The 18,479-nt window shown below is 53.2% G+C and overlaps 1 protein-coding gene across 6 annotated transcripts in view; it reads right to left on the reverse strand.

Annotated features, from left to right (window-relative positions):
• Window positions 1-4,744: 4,744 nt before the first annotated feature.
• Window positions 4,745-18,479, reverse strand: part of HECTD4 (HECT domain E3 ubiquitin protein ligase 4) — a 198,932-nt gene continuing 185,197 nt past the window's right edge. For all 6 annotated transcript variants that reach the window (XM_082417362.1, XM_082417360.1, XM_082417361.1 and 3 more), the window contains 10 exons: window positions 16,658-16,848; window positions 15,392-15,538; window positions 14,105-14,224; window positions 13,266-13,421; window positions 11,525-11,628; window positions 11,051-11,272; window positions 8,963-9,129; window positions 8,481-8,676; window positions 7,678-7,900; window positions 4,745-7,107 (listed from right to left, as the gene is read on the reverse strand). In XM_082417362.1, coding sequence (XP_082273488.1) covers window positions 6,971-7,107; window positions 7,678-7,900; window positions 8,481-8,676; window positions 8,963-9,129; window positions 11,051-11,272; window positions 11,525-11,628; window positions 13,266-13,421; window positions 14,105-14,224; window positions 15,392-15,538; window positions 16,658-16,848 — 1,663 coding nt within the window. In that variant the 3' untranslated portion in view covers window positions 4,745-6,970. The remainder of the gene's footprint in view (window positions 7,108-7,677; window positions 7,901-8,480; window positions 8,677-8,962; window positions 9,130-11,050; window positions 11,273-11,524; window positions 11,629-13,265; window positions 13,422-14,104; window positions 14,225-15,391; window positions 15,539-16,657; window positions 16,849-18,479) is intronic.

Genomic DNA, 18,479 nt, shown 5'->3' on the forward strand with positions numbered 1-18,479 from the left:
TTCAGTAGTTGCAGCATGCAGGCTCAGTAGTTGTGGTGCATGGGCTTAGTTGCTCCATGTCATGTGGGATCTTCCCGGACCAGGGCTCAAACCCATGTCCCCTGCATTGGCAGGCGGATTCTCAACCACTGCGCCACCAGTGAAGCCCATCTCTTGTTGCCTTTAATATTTCTCTTTGTCTTTAATTTTTTTAAAAACTTATTGGAGTATAGTTGATTTACAATGTTGTGTTAATTTCAAGTGTACAGCATAGTGATTCAGTTATACATATACATATATTGATTCTTTTTTGATTCTTTTCCCATATAGGTTATTATAGAATATTGAGTAGAGTTTCCTGTGCTATACAGTAGGTCCTTGTTTGTTATTTTACGTATAGTAGTGTGTGTGTGTTAATCCGAAGCTCCTAATTTATCCCTGCCCCCTCCATGTTTCCCCTTTGGTAACCATAAGTTTGTTTTTGAAATCTGTGAGTCTGTTTCTGTTTTGTAAATAAGGTCATTTATATCATTTAAAAAACATTAAATTCCACATATGAGTTCTTTGTCTTTAATTTTTGTTAATTTGATTACTACGTGTATTGGTGTGTTCCTCTTTGGGTTTATCCTGTATGGGACTCTGCACTTCCTGGACTTGAGTGTTTCCTTTCCCATGTTAGGGAAGTTTTCGGCTATTATCTCTTCAAATATTTTCTTAGGCCCTTTCTCTCTTCTTCTGGGAGAAGAGAGAAATGTGAATGTTGGTGCATTTAATGTTATACCAGAGGTCTCTTGGACTGTCCTCATTCTTTTCATTCTTTTTTCTTTAGTCTGTTCCACAACAGTGATTTCCACCAATCTGTCTTCCAGCTCACTTATTCATTCTTCTGCCTCATTTATTCTGCTACTGATTCCTTCTAGTGTATTTTACATTTAAGTTATTATATTGTTCATCTCTGTTTATTTGTTTTTTAAATCTTCTAGCTCTTTGTTAAACATTTCATGTATTTCTCGGTCTGTGCCTGCATTCTTTTTCCAAGATCTTGGATCATCTTTACTATCACTACTCTGAATTATTTTTCAGGAAGATTGCCTAGCTCCACTTCACTTAGTTTTTCTTCTGGAATTTTATCTTGTTCTTTCATCTGGAAAATATTTCTCTGCTGTCTCATTTTGTCTAACTTTCTGTGTTTGTAGCCTCTGTTCCTCAGGCAACAAGATCATAGTTCCTCTTGCTTTTGGTGTCTGCCGCCTGGTGGGTGAGGTTGGTCCAGGCTTGTGCAGGCTTCCTGGTCAGAGGGACTGGTGCCTGCCCACTGGTGGGTGGAGCTGGGTCTTGTCCCTCTGGTGGGCAGGGCTGTATCAAGGGGTGTGTTTAGAGGTGGCTGTGGGATCAGGAGGACTTCAGACAGCCTGTCTGCTGATGGGTGGGGCTGTGTTCCCACCCTGTTGCTTGTTTGGCCTGAAGTGTCCCAGCACTGGAGCCTGCAGGCTGTTGGGTGGGGCCAGGTCTCAGTGCCAAAATGGTGACCTCTGGGAGAGGTCATGCTGATGAATATTGGCTGGGGCCTCCACCACCGTTGTCTTTGCCCCCACAGTGAGCCACAGCCGACCTCTGCCTCCCCAGGAGACCCTCCAAGATCCACAGGTAGGTCTGGCTTAGGCTCGTATGGAGTCATTGCCTTGCCCTGGATTCCAGTGCACATGAAACCTTGTGTGCACCTTCCAAGAGTGGAGTCTCTGTTTCTCCCAGTCCTGTGGAGCTCCTCCACTCAAGCCCAACTGGCCTTCAAAGACAAATGCTCTGGGGGCTCCTCCTCCTGATGCCAGACCCTCAGGTTGGGGAGCCTGACATGGGGCTCAGAACTCTCACTCCTGCGGGAGAACCTCTGTGATGTAATTATTTTTCAGTTTGTGGGTCACCCACCTGACAGGTATGAGATTTGATTATATCATGAAAGTGCCCCTCCTACCATCTTGTTGTGGCTTCTTGTCTTTGGATGTAGAATATCTTTTTTGGTAGGTTTGAGTCTTTTTTTGTCGATGGCTATTCAGCAGTTAGTTGTGATTTTTGTTTTTAAGTGAGAGGAGGTGAGCTCAAGTCCTACTCCGCCATCTTGTCTCCTCCTCACTTTATCACTGATTTTAAGCAACTTGGTTATAATGTGCCTTTGTACAATTCTGTGGCATTAAGTACATTCACATTGTTCTGCAACCATCACTACTACCTATTTCTTTGCTTCTTTAAGTTCACTAAACATCTTGCATCTTTGAGTTTATAGTTTTCAACCAAATTCAGAAAAATTTCAGCCATTATTTCTTCAGATATTTTTTTCTGTTTCTCCATTTTCCCTGTCTTTGGGGGATTAAATTTACGCGTATATTAGGCCACATGAAGTTGCCCCATAGCTTATTGGTACTCTTTTCACGTTTTTGGATTCTTTTGTCTGTGTTCAGATGGATAGTTTCTATTATATGTCTCCAAGTTCACTAAATCTTCTGTAGTCTGATTTGTTGTTAATTCATCCAGTGTAGTTTTCATTTGGGACATTGTAATTTTCATCTCTGGAAGTTAAATTTGGGTTTTTATATTTCTCAGGTCGCTACTTAATATGTAGTTATAATAACTGTTTTAATTCCCCTGCTCACTAATTTATCATTTGTGTACTTTCTGGGTCTTCTTGTGTTGAGTTTTTGCATGTCTGGTGGTTTTGATTGGATGCCAGATATTCTGAATTCTACCTATTTTGGTGCTGGGTATTTTTGTATTCCTATAAATATTCTTGAGCTTTGTTTCTCATACTTAGTTACTTGGAAACAGTTTGATCCTTCTAGATCAAACTTTTAAGCTTTATTAAGTGGGACCTGAGCAGTGAGTAGCCTAGGGCTAATTTTGCTCCACTACTAAAGCAAAACTGATGCCCCATAAACTGTGATGTTTTTCCACACTGGCTCTTGGGAAAAGGAACTATTTCCTGTTCTTTGACAGCTCTAATCCTTTTGGCTGGTTCTTTCCCCAGCCTCTGGCAATTTCCTTACATGCATGGGATTATCAGTACTCAGTGAACACTTGAGTGGGATTCTCAGCAGATCTATAGAGCTCTCTCTCTGTATAACTAACTCTTTCCTTGTTGATACCCTGCCCTGTAAACTAGCTGCTTTGGTCTCCTTGGATGCCTTGGCTTCTCATCTCAGGGAGACTGTTGGGTTCCACCCTCAGTTTCTCCTCCCTTTGCTGCTGACAACTCTGCCCCAACTGTAAGCAGAGGCAGTGGTAGGGCCCACCACGTTTGTTTCTCTTCTCTCAGGTCTCTGTCCTTCATGCCTGTTGTCTGATGGTGTATTTGTCAGGTTTTTTGTTTTGTTTTAGAAGGGAGGGTAAGGTTTGGTTTCTGTTTATCTATGTTAGCTAGAATTAGAAGTGTCTTGAAAGCATTACTTTCTAGATTGTTATAAAAATCTGATGCCATTCTGATTTGCATGTAACTGGTTTTTTCCCTTGAAGCTTTTTAGGGTGTCTATCTGGTGTTTTGAAATTTCCCCATGTTGTATGTTGGTATAGATTCTTTGGAGACTCATGTCCTCTTTTTTCAGAATTTTCTTGTGTTACTATTTTGGTAATTTCTCTCCTGTGTTCTTTCTTTGCAGATTTCCAGTTATAGTTGGATGTCGGCCCTCTTAGACTGAACATTTTTTATTTTCCTTCATATTCTCTTTTGGTTTTTTTGCCCTACTTCATGGGAGATTTCCTCAATTTTATCCTTTCATCATATTATTTCTGACATTATTTTCCAAAGCTTTTGTTTTTTATCTTCTCTCACAGCCTTTTTCTCCCCTTACTTAATGGACACAATATTTACACTTTGTGCCTTAGTTGTTTCTTGGATATCTTGTTCTACTCTCTGTACTATTTCCTGGGATTTGTTTATTTTTGTTTTGGTATTTTTATGTTGTACTTTTGCACAAACCTCTGATGTTTCTGGGCTATCTATATACTCAAGAGTGAGGCACTTGAAGGTGATGAGCTCTCTTCACTGTTCACTTTCACTGAACAGTAGGCTGGCATTTTCACTGGAGAGCCCAGGCTGGCAGGATCTGTAGGTTTTTCCTCTGGGTTAGTTCAGGGCAGGGTCTTCCAGCCTGCTGTAGGAGCCTGGGGTGGGGTGGGGGCAGGGGCTGGAGCCCTGAGCATCTCAGGTAGTTTTTCCAGAAATAACTTTCGGCCTTCTGCAGGGTGGTGGGGACTTGAATTTCTGCTTCCTACATGCGTTTCCAGTCCTTGTTTTTCCCTGGCACATGAGGCCTCCAATTCCTTCCCTTTACAATGTGTTTTGGTTCTGTGTGTGTGTGTGGTGCGGTATGTGTGGGACGGACACAGGACAGCGAGAAGAGGGCAGAGCACTGATTTTGGATAGTAGTTCTGAGCTAAGTCTTTACCGCTTCCCTGCATTTCCTTTTGCACAAAGTAGTTCTAAATCCACTGCCTGTGCCCAAAGGAGGACACGTGGTCTAAGAGAGGCCCAGACTCTTCCAGTGCAACAGTCCACTTGAGGAAAATCCTCACACTGGCACAAGAGTACAGACCAGCTCCAGGACAAGGAGTGGGCAGAACCTGCAGGGTTAGATTTACCTTTGACCTTGGATTTCCATCCCTTTAATCAGACTTTCTGTATGAAAACCATAGACTATAGGGAGTCGAGTGGGGGGCAAGGGGTAGTTTATAAGCATAATGGAGTAAGAATCACATCAAGTGTAAAGAGACCATAATAATTAGAAATACTTTTAATTCCTAGCTTCTTGGCGACCCTCAAGTATCAGAGCCATCCAAGCATGTTGGCCTTCGAATCTTCTCAGCAAGAGTAGATGATCACACAACTCTTAAGGTAAATCAAAATTAGAGGAAGGTTATTTATTGGTGTGACTTTTCCTGTCATGAGCTTCTTTTACACAGCAATGGTGTAAATAGCATCAAATTGAATGAAAAGTTTGTTAGATGCAACCATAAATAATTATAATAAATATACATCAAGTAACTTTACAGCACACATTTTTTTAGGGCCAAGGTTTGGATCTGTCTGGACCTCAATGTGCTCTCTGGGAGAAGCAGTCGTGTTAGCAGCAGGTATCTTACTCACAGCTGTCATCTAGTCAAGTGATGGGCCAACAGAAGCTTCCCAAACCCCTCTTGGGGAGGTAGCTGACAATTCTGAGTCCATTCAAGGGATGGGAAGGATGGGGGTGGGGGGGACCAAGATTTAAAAATACAGGGAGGAAAAACCACTTCTAGTAAATCCAAAGGCTCTTTCATTATGCAGAAATGAAATAAGAGGATCCTTGTTGTCAGGACTACATCCTGGTGTGACCCCCCAGTCAAGGGGGCTATGGCCCCCAGGAGGCAATGGCCGACCGTATTCCTTCCAATTAGGGAAACTGCTTGCAGGCACCTCCAGACATGACTGATCCTGCATCAAATGTAACCGATGCAACCGGAACGATTCATCCAGGTTTACCCTTTCCTTAGGTCAGGGAATCTTTTCTATAATGGTCCTTAATGCATCTCCTAAGAATAACAGGGAGGAGGTGGATGCTAATGCGTCTAACTCGAAAATCCACACATCTTCCCAACGGGCCCCGGCAGACGGAGGAGGAGCAAATCCTCTCTCGCCAGCATTCACGCTCCAAAGCCTTCTCGACAGCACTCACTCAGAACTTCCAATATTCACAATATTATACAATAAATACAGTGATGTGATTCTGTGAGAACTGGCAAGGCCCAAAATGACAGTGTCCAGCAAGATGGCATATGCTGCTCTCGAACAAAGTACCAGTGGACAAAGACCTACTCGGGGCACAAATGCACTGGGGCAGCAGGTGGGCTGCAGCAGCTCAGCCCTGGCACACACTCACATGGGGTGGGGAGGGGGTGCCGGGTGGGCCCGGCCAGAGGGGCAGAAGGACCCTGGTGTCTCCATCTGGACTTGAAGGTCTTAGTCACTGCGGTAGGCCCTGAATTGAGCAGAGCACCTCAGACAGCTCTTTTTAAAATGGGGTGTAGCCTTTCCTCTGCTCCTCACATCACAAATACCGTAGTGAGGAAGGGACATTTCTGAGTACAAAAGTGGGGTAGGCTTGAATCATGTGCTTTCCTGTTCTGAGTCTCGGAAAAAGGCCCCCAACTTGAGCACTGTCCCTCTAGCTCCAGGGGTCCTCTCAACTCCTGAGCTGGGACGCACCTGGCCTGGCTCTGCGTACTAAGGTCAGGGAGGAACCCTTTGGTCTTCTAATCCTGGGCAGCACTCAGTGGGAAACTGTCGGACCAGGGCCCAGAAGAGTCGGACAGCAGAGAGGGCTGTCTGGGTGGGAAAGGACGGGGGAACCACTGTGGGCTTTTCTTCAGGAAAACCCAGACCATGGACAAGGGTCTAAAGCCGGAAGATTAACACGTAAAGCTCCCTGTGTGTGTCTCCCATGTTTGGGTAACTGGCCCAACCATTTCAAGATGGAAAGAGGCCTGCAGGAGCCACGTCCAGGAGAAACTCCAGCTCAAGGCGGAGGGGCAGGGCTGGCCACAGACTTGTCTGTGAAGACGCTCTGCAGAAAGAACAGGATGCTCTGTGGGCCAAGGGCATCTCACTACCAGCTTCCTGCTGGGTGGTTCTGTGATGTGGAACCAACTGGGGCCTCACAGCATCAGAACCTGGTGGCCACGAAGGAACACGTCCAGGAAGATCAAATGAGACAGGAGCTGTCTGGGGACTAAACTATCCTACAAACATACCACAAATAGGTAGCAAAAGAACCAACCCATCACGAAACGTACAAATACATAAGGTTAAGTCTTCCAGGAGGTCCTGGAATGTGGACAAAGGTTCGGAAAAGCAGAATGTTGCCAACTCCTCACGCAGGGCCCTGGAGGGATGTGCCCGCAGTGGCAGGCTTCCTAAGCCAGCAGAGCGGTGCCTTGGAGACAGCCTAACTCAGGCTCCCTCCCCTCAGCCACTCAGGGGGTCTTCGCGATAGTGAATGGCACAACGAAGTTTCTCCAGCATGATTTCCAGAGAGGAGTACTGGGGAAGCTTGATCATGAACATGCAGGTCTCCACTCGGATGTAGCGAGAGTCTGGGGAACCTGTAGGAGAGACATCGGGCCAGCGTTAGAGCGTGGGACTGGATCCCAGGTAGGCCTGGCTGGACCCTCTGCCTCTGGTTTGCCTCTCCGGGCCGCTCCAAGTCAACCCCAAGGCCCAGTCGGGGAATGAGGGCCTGGGAGGCTGGATTCTGGAAGAGGAAAGGGCAGATACACAGCTGCTGTACAGTACAGGTACCAAATGGCTGACCCGTGACAGAATCTGACCGCAGGCAGGTTTGTCTGGCTGGCAAAGAGTTTTGATTTTTTAAATTTATTTTGCTGCATTTAAAAGTTGGAAGATTAAAACACTTCTGGATTTTAAGCTTTTAAAAATTTCAGAAGACATGTCAGCGTCGGGCCTATACTGCCACTTGGTGAAGGTCAGGTTTGGGAAGCACATGGCCCCAAGCCCGCCCCACCACCCCCTGGCCTCTCTCTCATTTACATTTGGGCCTTGGTGTTCCGGGTCCGTGTCCATTGTTCTTCCCCCCTCATGCAGGGCCTAGCAGCCCCAGCTCCAAACGGGGCCCATGTGTCCCTACTTGGAACATGACCAGGGGAGGCCAGTACCTGCTGTGCCATCCGGGGGGGCGATCTTCATGGGGTATGGGGGCACATGGGCTGTGTCAGGGCCCCCGTCTTTGCAGGGGCAGGTGAATGGGATGCGCTCCTGGTTGCAGGCAAACTTGATGAACTTGCACAGCTCCTCCTGGGCGAACATCTCCAGTGCCCCCCAGAAGAACTCGATGTGCTGGTCCGTCTCCATCAGGCCCACCTGGTACATGGTGTGGGCCTGGGGAAGAAAGGCCGCAGACATGAGCAGGCCTGGGCCTCTAACCCAGTGCCCCCCCGACAAGGCTGGGCCCAATCCCGGGGCAGGGTGCAGCAGGGAATCGACAGCTGCAGGACACAGGGAGGTTACAATGATGACAAGGACCACAAAGGCAGTTCTAACAGCGTCTGTCTGTGTGACTGTGGCCTATGCACTAGGCCCGGCAGCAGGGGCTCTCCATACATTACCCCACTGACCCCGCTGGGCAGGTCTTGTCACTGTTCCCATTAGAGGTGAAGTCACTTGGGCAAGGTCTCCCAGCTGGCACGGGCAAAAGCGGGCCAGGTGGAACAGTGGAGGGGGCTTCACCTCAGGCTGGTGACTTAATTCATGGGCTCTGGAGGCAGGTGATCTGCCACTTCCTGTCTGGGTGACCTTGGGTAAGTGACCTGTCTTAGCTTCAGTTTACACAGCAGTGAGATGGGGGTGAGCACAGCTCCTCTCACATGTGAGGAGGACAGAGTGCTGGGGCCCAGGAAGCACTAAGACATGACAGGCCACTGCCAACATGCCTGTCAGCCCGGCCGGCCCAGCCACTGACCTTCAGGAACTCGAGGTTGATGTAAGGGAGGCCGCACGTCCGCAGCTCCATCTCCAGCGGGCTGAGCATGGTGAGCAGCTGCAGGGGGATGATGGTGCCCAGGCCCGCGCGCACGGCTGTCACACACTCGACGTTCTGCAGCTCCCGCAGCCGCAGGCTCCGGATGGCTGCTGCGTAGATGTCCTTGTTCTCCCACCTGCGGGGGTCGCGGGTGAGGGGCGACGCTCAGGAGGCTGCTCCGGGGCCTGGGGGCCACACCCGCTCGGGCAGAGGCCCCAGGCCGTTACCCAGATTTCCCAGGCCTGGCACCTCAGTGAACTCCTCTCCTGCTCTGGGTGTCACCCGCCCCAGAGCTGGTGTTTCTGAATAAAGTCCTTCCACTGAAGATATTCCACCATCTTTCCTGACGCCCACCGTCCTGCCTCACACCCTCCCCCCAGTGGAAGCCGCCGGTCCCCTGACCTAGGCCCCCGCGCACTCACGCCACAGGGATGTGCCGGCCGCGGCTGCACAGCTCCACCTCCTCGCCCGCCATGGTCAGGTAGGTGAACCGGCAGCAGGGCTTACTGGGCCCGTCGGGGCTCTCGATGGCCAGGTGCTGGGAGGCAATCTCGGCGCACAGGGCCTCCAGCTCGCTCTCGTCGTTGATCTGGAGGGAGGCACAGCAGGGCAGGGCTGACTGCCGCCCTGCCTCCCAGGCCCTCGGAAGAGGGAACCCCTTCCCCAGTTGGGCAGATGTCGGTCATTGCTCGGGTGGGGGCTACCGTGGCCTGGCTCGCCAGTCTTGCCGTCAGTTCAGGGTTAGGCACGTGGCCGAGGCCTGGCTAACGAGACCCAAATTACAGTTGCCCTCTTTCACTGGCGTGGACACGGCTGAAGGCGGTGCACCTCGTGCTGCTGGGGCCATCTTGAGATCACTCATTGACGACATCATTGGAGCACCTGGATTCAACCCTGTCTGAAGCCAATCTATATCTGTACTTTTAGTTTTAAGATCAAATCACTAAAAAAAATTTTTTTCCTAAGCTGGTTTGACCTGGGGTTTCTATCACTCGTCACCAGAGAGCCCTGACTTAATTCCACCTGTGGAAGGTACACGGGCTACCCCCTCCACCATCTGGCCCACTGATGTGCATGCTGGGCCACCGAGGAGAGGACGGGATCTGACCCAGGGGAGAACAAGCCTGTAGCTCTGGGACAGTGAAGGCCGCAGGCAGGCACCCCTGACAGAAGTTCAGGGCATTTCTTTCTGGTTCATGTGCCTCCCCCGCCTCTCCCGAGGTGGTTCTGTCTCCCAGCACCCCCTGGGGCCTTGCCCATCCCCTCCAGACAGAAACCTTGGCTGGACGGTCTGCCTGGGCGCCTCTTCCATCCTCTGCCTGCCTCAGGCCTTTGCTGCCACCCATGCCCACGGCAGGACTTCTCAGAGCAGCGCCTGGCAGCTACTCATAAATCCCCAGCCTGTGGAGGGCGTCCTGCTTTGACCCTTTAAACAATTCGTCAGCCCTCTTTCTGCTGAGAAGCCAACTGCTGTCCAGGACCCCGGCTTTGCTGCTCCCGTGCGCTGGCTTCCCTCAAGTGGCAGCTAAGGGGACTACGGAGAGCGTGGCAACGAGGCCCCTCCAAGGGCCCTCAAGTCTGCGCCAGTGGAGGCCGATTGGCCGACCCCTCCTTCAGCAGATGTCCCCTGGAGAGCAGTCTTGCAAGGCCTCTGACACAAAGGCTGCCCCCGGTGAGCAAGAGCCGCCGGCCTTGGGGAGGGCTGGATCACGGGCCAGCTCCACACTCTGCCGGGACGGTCTCTAACCTGAGGGGCGCGTGTGGGCCAAAAAGCTCAGGCTTTCCAGCTGGCCAGACCCGAGCTCTGCTAGTGGCTTCGCTCGCAGCCAGCCCACCGCTCTGAGCCTCACTTCCCTCCTGGTCTCACTGTGAGGGCTTCTGAACACAGCCCTCCAGCGTGGGCCTTAGGTAAACGGAGAGCAGCGGGGCAGCTCCCTGACAACAGACGTGAGCCCAGCCTGGCCTCAGCGACTCTGCTGAACCAATGGACGGACCTGACCGCAGCCTGAGCAGCGACCATAGGTGGGCGGGTCTGCGTGCGGAGGGGAACGGTCAGACACTGCTGTGATCTCATTATCTCTGTGTGTCCCAAGGCACGGGGGAAGGAGGAAGAGCTCCGTTCCCAGCGCCCTGCCTAGGTGATACCCAAGAGCTGATCTCCTGTGCTCTTCGTGAAACTCTGAAACCAAGCTCTTAAAAGTGAAACCAGCTCTGCTTGGAGCAGTTCCCACCCAACCCTTCTACTCCTTTAGCTGCCGGGAACCCTTCACCCCTGTGTCCTCATGAAGCCCAGCAGGCTAGTTAAGTAACCCCTGGGCTGCTGCTGTCGGCAGGGAGGGAAGCCTGAGGCAAGCCACGCCAGCAGAGATGCCTTATGCAGCCTAATGTTCTTCAAGAGATGGCTGTCAGTCCCCAGGTGGGGACACAGAGGCCATGGGGTGGCAATAAGGGCCCCAGGGGCACTGCTCCGGGCCCCACTGCCCCCCAGAAAACATGGGCTTTTCACTTACACTCTCGAATTTCTTGACATAATTATAGGTGAGTATGTCTGCTTCCTGTAGGTCTTGGTCAGGGTCCAGGGGCTCGCCCACCAGCGTCTTCCAGAAGGAGGGCAGGAGGTCCAGGGGAAGAGGGACATCTGCTCGAATCGCAATTCCCAGCAACTGGCCCAGGAAGTGCAGCAGCTGCTCCTCCCCGTAGGTGATGGGGCTTGGGGTCAAGATGTACTTGCCCTGGAAGTGGAGGCAGAGGTGAGGTGACTGACATGGGCCTCTGCTCCCCGTAGGAACATGGGTCCCAGGCCCACGGGACCCACGGCAGGCAGGAGCATGTCTAGCCAGAGCAGCGAGAGCGCGGCCCAGACCAGGAAGGCTCGTGAAAGGGCGCAGAGCTGATGAGGACGTGCACCCATGAGCCGAGCCCCTGCCCCTCAGGGAGCCGACCGCTGGGCCACCAGCCTTGGCTGCCCAGGCCTCGCGTCTTACCTTGTTCTTGTTGACGGCTGAGCTGGGGCACAGCAGGAGAAGGGAGAGCGAGGAGCTCTGCAGCTCTTTACACACCTGCCACAGGAAGTGGCGGAAGGAGCCGCCTGCGGGACACATGGGGACCTATCAGCCTACCCTGCCTGCAGGCCCTGTCCCCACCGGGAAGTCAACTCCTCTGCCCCCTGGGCTGTGGCTTCGGCAGGTGAAAACAGAACCCGCCCGAGGGCTGGGAGACCCGGGCTCCAATCTGTGGGGCCACTAACTAGCTGCGTGGCTCCTGGGGAATCACTTCTCTGACGGAGCCAGCCTCAGCCCCTCTACCTAGCAGATGCGGGCAGTCACTGTACCCACCTCCCAGGCTAGTTCCAGGGATTCAACGAGATCAAAGGCAGATCCTACGCGGGTCACTTCTCACAGCTGCAAGCTGACACCGATACAAGGGCTTGCGGGACCCGTGTCTGTCCCCTGCGCTGGGCCAAGAGCACGGCCCCATGTTTTCCTCAGCACTGCCTCCTGCCAAGCCCAGGGCTCAGTGTGTGTCCACTGAGGGCATAAATAAATGGATGGACACACGGACACACGCAAAGGGCAACGGCAATGATCAGCTCCTCTCCTACTGCCATTCCAAATGTGCCTCTGGGTTTCTTGCAAAACTCCTCTCTGTGGCTGGGTCTCCTCTGTCCTTCCCCATGCATCCCATCAGTGTCCTCAGGTCAGGAAGCACTGAGGACAGCTGTGCACGCGGAGGACTTGCTTGGGGACAGATGTCAGGGCCTGGCCGCTTCCACGGAGAAGCAGGAGACTCCCGCCTGCTGAAGCCGCCAAGGGCTGGGCTTTAGAATCGGACAGACCTGGGTTTGCACCCCAGTGATGCTGCTGACCTTGGGGGAGCTACTTAACCCGGTGGAGCCCCAGTTTCCCCGCCTGTAAAGTGGGACAGTGCTGGTGTCATGAGGAGCGTAAGGTGTTGAGCCTGGGCCTCGCACGTTCTGGTATCTCAATGAACAGAGCTGTTCTCAGAGAGCCTCCGAGGTGTGCCCAGAGGACGCCACGGCGCTGGCCGGCAGGGAGGCTGCTGCGGGAAGTGTCCCATGATCAGGGCGGGAATGGGAAACAGAGCTGCCCCAAGAGCTCTTCCCACCCAGCGCGCCCAGTGAAAGAACTGTCTTCTCCCATCCAGCGCATTTCCTGAACGTCTGGGCTAAACGGACTGAAAGGACCACGAAGGAGCATGTTCTGAGCGGCCATTCCTCCTCCCTGCAGCGTGAAACGGCAGGATGTGCCATTCTGATCAAGGGCTCCCCAGACCCCTGTCTCTCATGGGGCACACACAAGCTTTTGGCCCAACCAACCCTCAGCCAAGGGCTCTTCCTGGAAAAGAAGTGCAATCCACACTGAGGGCGTCTCTCCTCAGCAAGAAATGCACTCCTAGCACTGGTCAGAAGCCCGGTCCCCAAGCCCGGACAGCGCTGGGCTGAAGTTCCAGGCCAGCGGCAGGTGCCACATCCCCAGGGGACAGGGGCAAGTCCAGGGGGGCTGGGTTTGGAGAGTCTGGACAGATGGTCACTTGGGGGCAGTCCTGGCTTCTGTGCAGAGCAGGGTAATGAGGATGTGGCTTTACTCTTGTTAATGGGTAAGATATTGGGCCATTTAGGTTGAAAATAACCCCAGGAATGTTTACATTCTAAACACAGCCTTCACCCTGAACTGGCTGACGGAGGGCCTGCAGGGTGCCACTTACTGGTGCCATGGACCTCCTCCCCAGTGAAGCGGATGTTGAAGGCATAGGTGGGGTCACCGCCACTCGCCAGTCTGACGCAAAGCTGGGAGGATGGCACCGAGGCCAGCTGCCTGGCCGCCTGGCAGAAGTAGGAGTTTTCAGAGGCTCTGATCTCCCCTGGAACGAGAGAAGAAGTGCCAAAACCTCCGGGTGGCCACCTCCTGCATCCCAGCACAGGAGAGCCGCATGGCCAGGCCCCGGCCTGCTGCTCCCACCTCACCCCACTCCCTGGGGCAGCCACTGCCTCCCTTCTGCTCCTGGAACATCTTCAATCTTTCATGTCTGCCACATGGGTCCCTTGAGGAGCCTGCCCCCCCCACCCCCCATTCTCCACGTGGTCAGCCCCTCCCATCCTTCCACGTGTCTCTCGGGGGAGGCCCCGCACCTGGGCTCCTCTCACGTGCCCCTCCCGACGTCTGTCCGTTCACAGGCTGTGGTGGAGACTCCTGGCTGCCTCCACAATATCCAGCCTCCCCAGTATCCAGCCTCCCCGCTTCTTCGGTGCTAGATTCCTGATTTTAGCATGTCCACGGCCAGAACGAAGCCCACCTCCCATGCACTGAGGCACGGCCTGTGCCGCTGACGCCCACTCCCTCTGCTGCCTGGATTGGGAGCTTGGGAGGGACTGGAGGGGGACGTCACAGGCTGGGACGTAGAGCAGGGCAACAGGAGCACCCACACCAACGCGGGATGTCAGAGCAGCCCGGGACTCCCTCTTCTAGAGGCTTCTCTTATGTGCGAGAAATCAACTAGTTCAAGCACTGCTGCCTGCATCCTCTGGTCTGTGTAGCTAATCTCACCTCCCACGATCTCCAGTGGGTCCAGAGTAATCTCCGGTGCCGCGTGGTCAGCCGTCCTCTGCACTGTGGCGTTCAGCACCCGATTCATGACGGTCACCTTCGTGTCATAAAAGATCAGCCCTGAAGGGAGGAATGTGGTAGAGAGGCTGGGATGGGGTGGCTTCCCTTCCTTCCCAGTCACCCTGAGGCCTGGCGGAGGCCACGCTGTCCCCTGTGGGCCCGTCCAGTCTCTTCTGGGATGGACTGCAGGCCCCTAGGGGGATGTGCTGCTGGGGGCATAAGAGGTCCCGCCCCACTGGAGGGTGATTAGTTAGTCTCCACCCAAATGTGAATGCAGGATTAAACCCTTGGACCCTGTCATGCCCACGAGACAGCTCGCTTGCAGGAATACAAACCCAAATACATAAAGAATAAGGAGGTTTCTGTGGCCACTTCTTAAACAGCAAAAAATAAAAACCACGGAAGTGTCTATCAATAAGGACATGGGGCTTCCCTGGTGGCACAGTGGTTGAGACTCCGCCTGCCAATGCAGGGGACACGGGTTCGAGCCCTGGTCTGGGAAGATCCCACATGCCGCGGAGCAACTGGGCCCGTGAGCCACAGCTACTGAGCCTGCGCGTCTGGAGCCTGTGCTCCGCAACAAGAGAGGCCGCGATAGTGAGAAGCCCGCGCACCGCGATGAAGAGTGGCCCCCGCTTGCCGCAACTAGAGAAAGCCCTTGCACAGAAACGAAGACCCAACACAATCAAAAATAAATAAATAAATAAATATTAAAAAATAAATAAATAAATAAGGACATGGACACCTACGCTGTGGACAGCAAGGCAAGAAGGGTGTGTGTGTCGACACACAGAGATCTGTGAAGCAGAGGTGCAGAACAGAATGTATAAGAGGATACCCAGTTTTTGATTTAAAAAAAAAAATGACAAATGTGTGTGTCTATTTGTATGTGAATAGAAAAGTCTGGAAGGACAGACTCATCTGTTAGTGATGGTCGTCTCTGGGATGCAGGAACGTTGGGGGCAGCTAGTGAGTCAGAGCTTTACGTTTGTGTATTTCTAAATAATCTGAAAACTCTTACAGTAAATTTATTTTTTCAGAGCATATTTGTTTTCTTCAGAGCATAATTAAAGTAACTGCCCTTGGGTAGAACCACTGCTCCAGAAAAGAGTCGTGCGTCCAAGGACAGGCTGGGGGTGGGGGGGTGGGACCCTGGGCAGCTGCAGGAGGCCAGGTGATGCCAGAGACCCCACCCATCGGGTCGGCCCGGGAGGCCCAGGCACTGACCTTTGGCCTCCTTCAGCAGGGCCGCGATGCTGTGCGTGTACATGGGTGTCTGGCGCAGCTCCACGAGTGGCAGGAAGAAGGTCTCGAGCGTGGTGTTCAGGGACTGCAGCAGGGCAAAGCGCAGGCGCAGGCTCTCGATGGGCACATCTGCAGGGCATGAGGGGCGGTCAGGCGGGGGCTCAGCCCAGAGAGGCCGAGACTCTCCGTCTGTGAACGACGCAGGTGGCCCGGTCGCGGGGAGGGACCGGGAGGCTCCCACGGTTTTATCCTTGGAACCCAGAGGCTGTTGGTGAGTGAGAGAGCCCGGCCTCCCTAAGCCTGTGCCAAGCAGCAGCAGAGGGCAAGGCCCGGGCTCGGAGGGGACCCGAGGGTCTGCTCAGCCGGCCTTTGCGGCTGTGCCGGGGCTGCATACCATTTGATTTTTAACTTTTAACTCTGAAGTAATTACAGGCTCATAGGAAGTTGCAGAACAAAGTAGAGTCCTGTGTACCTTTCCCCCAGCTCCCCATGGTGTGACCTCACACATCGAAACCGGGAGACTATTACATGGTACACTGACTTTTACTTGTCTGCCCTCAAGTACGTCTCCTCTCTGACCATGAGACTGACGTTGGGACAGTTCACGGCCACGTTCACTGTCGCGTATCCGCAAGAGAGCGAGGGCTCGGACTGTGGCTGAGTGAGGGTGAGCAGGGTAAGTGGGGCCCGAGGCGCACACACACCCCGGCACCGGAGCCAGCCCAGGGCCTGTTGTGCATGACAGGGCTTATTCTCCAGGGGTGGATTTATGGAGAATGTCCGTTTCTGTGTGCGCATTATTTTTGTGTGCATTCCTAGCTTTTGATAGAAACATGCTGCTCTCTTGTAATTAAGGCTAATGTCTCGGACACACACTACCAGACTGCCCTGACCCCCTCTCACCCCCAACACCAGCCTGGCATCCAAGGCGGCCTCTAGGCAGGGGCCTGGGTGTGATGGCAGGGGTCTTGTCTCCCAGCCACCGCACTAATGTGTCTGCCGCTTGGCTTGGTTGCGAGGAGCACATAATAAGGCCTCACAAACTTCAGTGGCCACAATCACAGCTTCTTGTCTTTCTCTCCCTCTTTTTATACCCACCCGGTTCACAGCAGGTGTTCCTAAGGATTTTTGTAACGGGCACAGAAAGGGCATCTAGTCCTTCTAAACCACCCCGTGCCGTCATGGGGCAGCCCCCACAGGGCGGCCCAGGGGGAGGACCCTGAAAGGCATCCCCCTGGGGCCACATACTCAAGAGACAGGCCACTCTGGGGTCGGCGGCGTCTGTGGGGTCCAGATACACCTCGTGGGGATGCAGCCGCGCGGGCGTGATGGCCAGGTGGCGGCACAGCCGGTTGATGTACTGCACGAGCGCCACGTCCATCTCCAGGGTCCACTTCCTGGAGGCCTTGTGTGCGTGCCGGACGTCGATGCAGGCACACCTGGGGGCGGGGAGAAGCAAGGTGGGGTGGCGGCCGCTGGGGGACTGCTGGGTTCCTCCGCAGCCACGTCCCAGCTCCCGGAGGACCTTTATAAGACAGCCTTGCCTCCCAGGCATTTCTTGGTGCTCAGCCAAGGTGCTGACTGCAGTGGAACTGCCTGTCCTGAGGGGGAAGCTCCTTTCTAAAGAAACAAGCTGAGCAGGCTGGGGGGACGGCAACACGCATCCCCACGTGCCTCCCTGCTGTCTGTAGGCAGCAGGGTCTTAGGGTTAAAGACGGGGCTCTGGAGTCCTTGGGTGAAATCTAGGCTACAAAGCACACCTGCTTCCTGAGCCTCAGTTTCTTCATCTATGAAACGGAGCTGGCGATAGCACAGCCTCGCGCTGTCAGGAAGAGTCACCGAGAGGACACCTGCGATGCACACAGCACGGTGCCCCGCCCCTTCCGAGCGCACAGCACGGTGCCCCGCCCCTTCCGAGCGCACAGCAAGTGCCAGCTGCTGGTGTTACTGAAGCCATCATCTTTTACCCAGCGATCCCACCCCAGGGTTCCCCTACGCGGCTCCTTGAACAGGCAGGCAAAGGTGTGTTTGTCAGGGCTGCCTTGCTACAGCAACATCAGCCATAAATTACACCACCCCCAATAACGGAACGCTCGGCAGCCATTAAAATCATCTGGTAGAACAGGATCAAATGATGTGGAAAAATGAAAAAAGCACACTGCAGGACACTATGTCCTGTCTGATCCCACGCTACAGTACTGAAAACATCTACTCCTGGAAAAATGTTGGGAGAGGTGTTTACTGAAACCTTTCCAAGTGATTACCCCTGGGCACAGAATCACAGGAAATCTCCTTTGTGTTTGAATATACTGCATGAGGTTTTTATCGAGTGTGTGTGTCCTTATTCTACAAACATTGAGCTATTAACCCAAGAAAGGCCTGCAGGCAGGCAGGTGGGTGGACAGGTGCCTCTCATTCCAGAACCTGTGGCACCTCGAGGGGGGTCACATGCCACACAGGGTGCATCGCGCAGAGGGACCTGTCTCAGGGAGGTGGTGGAGCCTGGGGCCAGGCTCTCGTCACTGCAGGCCACCTCTGTCCTACCCTAGGAGTGCTCCGAGAGAGACCTAGCTCCTTCAGAAGGTGATCCCCTCTTCCAGGCTGGATGTGTCATCACCGTGGCCCCATAACACACGTGAACCAGCCCTTCCAGCTGTTACAAATGTGTCACCTTGGAATTAACTTGCAGTCCAATTTGTTCCCTTTTCACTTGGAATGCAGTTTCTAGTCCAAAATAGGTGATTCTGCTTTTAACGAAAACCCCCAAAATTGTGTCTCTTACTGGTTTCTAAAACCAGTCAGAGAACTTGGCCCTGTCACCATGATCCAAGGCCCATCTGGGCATCGACTCTGAGCCTTCAATGAAGGTACAAAGTGCTGGTGCCAAGCAGTAAACAATTTCTCAACTCTGAAAACGGGGTTTTAAAAAAGCATGCTTCTGGCAGCCATTCCTTCTCTGAGGCCCAGTACATCTTGCTGTGGGAATGGGCGTGTAGGCCTGTGTGTGGCAGAGCCAGAGTGACAGGGCAGGGAGATTTCTTTTGGTTTGCAGACATCTTGCCTGCTTGGG

This window comes from Balaenoptera physalus (assembly GCF_965194825.1).
Source record: "Balaenoptera physalus genome assembly, chromosome: 12".
Taxonomy (NCBI): domain Eukaryota; kingdom Metazoa; phylum Chordata; class Mammalia; order Artiodactyla; family Balaenopteridae; genus Balaenoptera; species Balaenoptera physalus.